The following is a 5,533-nucleotide window of genomic DNA, read 5'->3' as shown; positions in this document are numbered from 1 at the left end:
GAGATGCTTGATGTGAGGAGATCACAAAAGAAAGAAATGATCAAGGCTCTTAATATTGAGAAAGCCCGTTATCGACTTGAAGTAGAGATTGGTAAATCTCCGCCTCTTTCTGATGAGGATCTTTTCTTGGTAATACGACAGAAAGCGTAAGTTTTCCTAACGATAACCATTATTTTCATAAATTTCTTTTTTTTTCCCCGATCATACTTAAATATCTTATCTAATGAGCGGACTAGACCTCTTGGAGTCATCAGTCACTTCTTTGTTACCAAACAGAATTTCATTGAGAGATGAGCGGAGGTTGGAGAACCGTAGAGCATTCGCAAATATCTGGTCAGACTTTGTGTTTGGGGTGTCATTGTTCGCTCTTCTATATTTCTTTCAGAATCAAGTAAGTTTTATCAAATTTTGCTCTCTTCTTACTTCAACTGCAGTGTATTATTCTTCAATCTTTTCTCTTTCTCCTGGACTCTATATGAACTCTGGGCTCATATTAATTTCTTAACTATGTCTGTCATAATTGCTACTAAGATGCTTCAACATCAGAAAGCAGAAGACAATTCATTGTTTGATAAAAGACTCCAGTTAAACATTAACAAGAGGCAAACAAATACAGTTTTGAGTGTGAAATGCTTGAGCTTGACATTTGTAGATGGTAAGAGGGCCAACTTTTTCTGTTCTTCTGGTAGTGCCCACTTTCTGTTGTTTCTTTGATAAGGTTGCAATTTTTATTCTTGATACTTCACACAAAATAGTTCACTGCATGTAATTTTTTAGTTTGAATTGAAATGCAACAGATTCAGCTTTGTGTAGTGGAAAGAAAGAGAAGTCCATTTTTAATCTGATATTTCCTCTCATAAATTTTTATCATCATTTCATTATCATATCCCTGCAATTTTTTTCTGCCATCAAATCTTATACGTTTGAAAATATAGTCTCTACATTTTGTATAACTTCAGATTATGTCTTTTCACTTTCTGGCAAACTTTTGCAGGTAGCTTTGCTGAAATTCACGGGTTATAAGATACTCAATAACATTTCAGACACTGGGAAAGCCTTTCTTATCATACTCATTACTGATATTTTTTTGGGGTAAAACTCTCCTCCCCCTTCTTCACAAAATTATCACAGTTTATGGTAGTTTGATCAGTTGAGATTTTCACTGAAGGACCTGTTTAAAAACTGGGAAAAAATTATTAATATTATGCAAGTGAAATTCACTCAGGCCCTGCCTGTTTCACTCCATTATCATCAGAATTATATTATATCACTGCACAAACATACAATGTTTACGTGGCCATTATGTTGTAGGAAACCACCCCTATCAGTTGAGGCAAAATCAATTCATTCTACAATATGTTGCATGTCATGATATTTAAAACTGGATCAATTTGATTTTATTAATTGAACTTCTATATTGCTTCCAATTTGAACCAATTGTTCACCGTTCCATGTGGCGGTGCAACTCGAAATTATCTCCATTAATAAAGTCTATCTAATATCGAACTACATAATGTGCGCAATTGTGCATACTGATTTTTAGAAAGTTTGAAATTCAAAACGACTGATAAATAGGGTGTGCATGCACACCGAACTCAAGTTGAAATTTTTTAGATGACTAGAAGAAGCTCACCTAAAATCCCAAAATAAGGACTCTTCTGGACTTCAGTAGAAATTCGAGTTTGAGCTTGGTTTGTTTGGTCAAAACCTAATTAACGAGCAATATTGCGCACACACTCGAATTATGGCTCATGCATGTAAGCTTGTTTAATTTAAATATACTTATAAAATATCAGTGAAATATTTTTGATTATGATCGAGCTTGGTTCAAGTTTGGTAATTTTGAATATGAATCAAATGATAGAAAAGTTCGCTAGTCCGTTGGATTTGTTTGTACCCTTAGTCATGGTATTGTTACTTGGTCTAGATTTTCTGAGAATATGATAATTACACGTTCCAGGAACTTCAGTATTCGGCAGCTACTTAAGAAAGTGTTTTTCCCTTCTTTTATTTCTTTATAGTTTAGGTGAAAGCAACGGTTACATGTGTAGGTATCATTCTGAATCTGGCTGGCAGACATTATTAGAGGTTATAGTTGAGCATTATGGACTAGAGGTGGATCAGGCTGCCATAACTATATTTATATGCTTCGTCCCGGTTGTAATAGATGCTTGTGTAAAGCTCTGGGTATGTTGCCTCTCCATATTCTATCTTTTTGTTTTATTTTTACTCATCTACTATTTCCTTTTTTAACAAAACTAATCTAGCCTTACCTGAGGTTACTCCAATCATTATTTCATAAAAAATCTAGATGAATAAATTAAGAAAAATGTAATGCGCGGACATCCCCAATATTCCTATAAATTTTTCAGCTACCAGTACAAGTTAGTAATATATCCGATGTACACACTTTATGTAACATCATGTGATTTAATCTTGGATTAGAAATTCCAAACGTGAAAGCAAGCTCAATAGATATTTTAAAACCAAACCCGATCCCATGTTGTTATCTGCTATTCATTTTTGAAATAATATATGCATGATTTGTGAGTTTATGAATGTGTTGTACAAATATCAAATCGTTATGGGTCAGAGAATGTAATCTGATGATGACTTTTAAAATCATTAAAACACCTTCCAGTTGTCTGAGAATATCTTAGCATTTAACTGTTTTCCTAGTCTTAATGTAGCATTCTCAGTATTCTAGTCTTAAGATATCTATTTTAACTTAATGTCGAGAAGTTTCCACTAATCCTAAGTTATGTCAAGGACTTCAGAGAGCTTAATCTATTTGAAAGTTCAAATCTTATGTGCTGGCCTATTTGCTGTGAGGAAAACAAGATGATGCAAAGAGTTGTGTTAATAAATAAAACCTATCATGTGTGACATAAATATCGGTTCCACTTAATTTGTAGAAATGTACTGAAAGGCCTTGTTGACATATTTCATATCTCCTCGATAAATTCAAGAATCACATTGGGACAAAGATTTTCTTCAATTCCCATTCATATGAGCCCTTTTGTTCATAAAGGTTATCATGCATGTGGATTAATTGTTGATTATTTTCTATCTTATGTAATATAGTTCGACATCTTGCTTTATATAATAGGTGCATGGTTTGTGGTAATATTGCTTTATGTGATAAGTTCATAAGTGAAAATACAATGAGCTCTCCTCTTTAGAAATCGTAACCTTTTGGTACCTTTTAGAAATGGGGAAGATCTTGTCATAATAATTGATGAAACACTCCCAGGCGTCACGGTTGACTACTGAACTGGTGAAAAACAACTTATGAAATGGTCTAAACACAGGTGGCTTAATGTAATGAATACTCACAGTGGATTATGTTTGTATTTCGGGTTCAATACGTCATTTGGAGATTCTTCTTATTTGCCTTTTTCACATTTCTAAAGTCCATAAGCTGTCCTCTCTTGCAGAAATGTAAGAAAGAAAATAAAACTAGCATTTGAATCAGTTTTTACAGTCTCTCCTTTAAGAAATTTTCTCTCTCGCTATCTCATCTTATTCTATTCAATCGATTTCCGGCATTTTGTTTGCTTACAGATATTCTAAGCATTTTGCTAATCTTTGTTTTCTTTTTTCAGTTATTCAAATACCTGCCAAAATTATCCGCGAAGGTGTCGACTATTTTCCAAGAAATGAAGAGGCACTAGCCAGATACGTATTTTTTGTCGGAGGGTCATCTTCCACTTTGTTGAAGAATCTTGCTACAACTTGCATTCTTTTACCTCAAGTTCGGTTATCTCGCTCTCTCTTTTTTTTTTTTTATTTCTTCATGGAAATATAAAGATGATGCAGAAGATTTTGAAAGCTTGGCCAAGTTGTATGTCCATGCATGAAACATGTTAGGAGTTGGAGGTTTTTCCCTCTGAACACCTTATATATCCGGCTAATCTCGTAGTTCATTTCTGTTAGATCAAGGAACAAAAATTTTAACTATTGATAATAATCGAACTAGAAAGTTTTAATTATTAATTATATTATGTTTGGTAATAAACCCTAGAAGCGTACAATCCCAAAAACTTGTCTATTGAATGGTGTATCTTCTAGAATTTATACGTCGATTTTTATTAGTTTAATATATCAATGTGATACATTTATAATATCATCGGCCCCTTGAGAAGCCGACATCCACGTCATCCTATTCTAGACGATTTTTACTCACTTTTTTTGATGATAGTCCTTTTCTAAGTCTCTCTTTCCGTTGCTCCGACTCTCAACGAGAGTATTAACACTATAAACCCAAGAAAGATATCATCCCAAAAGCTTGTTTGTTGGGTGATGTAGTTTTCTAGAGTTTATAAAACACTATTTATTAGTTTAATATATTAACTTGGGATATTTGTATCATTATCGGCCCTCTGAAAAATCGTCGTCTGCGATGGCGAAATATCTTTTGAATAAGTTTATATATAAAATTTATCAAGAAGAAGAAAGTATTTGTTAATTCTTAAATGATAATTTGATAATAATGTTTGAAATAAATATCATAATTATTTGGTTAATTTTTCACTTTAAATTTAATAGAATAATTTTAGTTTATACCATAACCGAAAATAGTGATATTAGATATCGAGCTTTGGCCTAAGTGATCTCACTCACTTTCTTAAGTGACTCAAATTCAAGCTCTCTCTACCTCATAGTTTAGGAAATATATATATAAAAAAAGAAGAGTGAATGCTTAATTAAAGTTGTAATATATTTTTCCTTGGAAAAAGATATATAAAAGAAATTTATGGAATTCTAGTAAAAACTTCATCAACACACCAAGATTTATTTATTCGACATAATTTAAGTTTAATTAATAGTATTAACTGTATAGATGGACAAAAAATCAACTAACTATTAACTAGGGACAATTACTCCCCACTTAGTTAAAGTTTTAAACAACAATCAGAAATATTTCGATTTTTGCAAAACAATTTAATTATGCAAATGTAAGGGTAATTTGATCTGATATATGTGGAGTGAGTTGGAAAAAATGAGCCAGCAGGGGGGTTCTAAAACAAATTTACTTCAAATATTCGAAAAATCATACAAAAATACTCCATTTATCTAATATTCTAATGTGATAAAATATAAATTTCATAATAACTTCGATTTCTATATTTTATAGATGTTTTTACAATAGCTAAACTTATAATATAAAAAACAATTCATATTTAAATTATTATTTTAATGTAGTAGGGTGAATCTGGAACTTATCTAACTAAAAAAATAAAAATATAATTTGTTGATTTTTTTATTTCATCATGTATTGTTATTATTATAATTATTTGAAAGGTTTTTTTTAATATACTTTTGGTCAACTAAAATGGCATTTCAGATCTTCGAGAATTATTCAGCCAAAACATGCGAAATGACTTGATAGGCATCAACAAATTGTTCACTGGTTTAAGTTGCAAGAAATAAATGCTCCATAAAAAGGGATCACATTCCCATAATAAATAAAAATAAATTTGGTGGTTTTTTTATGTGTGTGTGTGTGTTTTTTTTTTTTTTTTTTTTTTTT

At 31.6% G+C, this 5,533-nt stretch overlaps 1 protein-coding gene across 1 annotated transcript; it reads left to right on the top strand.

Annotated features, from left to right (window-relative positions):
- Window positions 1–3: 3 nt before the first annotated feature.
- LOC140966829 (protein DAY-LENGTH-DEPENDENT DELAYED-GREENING 1, chloroplastic-like) lies at window positions 4–4,019 on the top strand (the record flags this gene model as incomplete). The annotated part of the gene is made up of 5 exons (XM_073427094.1): window positions 4–146; window positions 277–391; window positions 995–1,092; window positions 2,052–2,187; window positions 3,606–4,019. Coding segments are annotated over 5 exons (561 nt in total), but the record flags the coding sequence as incomplete, so codon positions are not given.
- Between the last annotated feature and the right edge of the window lie 1,514 nt (window positions 4,020–5,533).

Source organism: Primulina huaijiensis, unplaced genomic scaffold (genome assembly GCF_012295235.1).
Source record: "Primulina huaijiensis isolate GDHJ02 unplaced genomic scaffold, ASM1229523v2 scaffold208088, whole genome shotgun sequence".
In the NCBI taxonomy this organism is placed as follows: domain Eukaryota; kingdom Viridiplantae; phylum Streptophyta; class Magnoliopsida; order Lamiales; family Gesneriaceae; genus Primulina; species Primulina huaijiensis.
The sequence above is the reverse complement of the archived record's forward strand: the minus strand, read 5'-3'. Positions and strand labels throughout refer to the sequence as shown.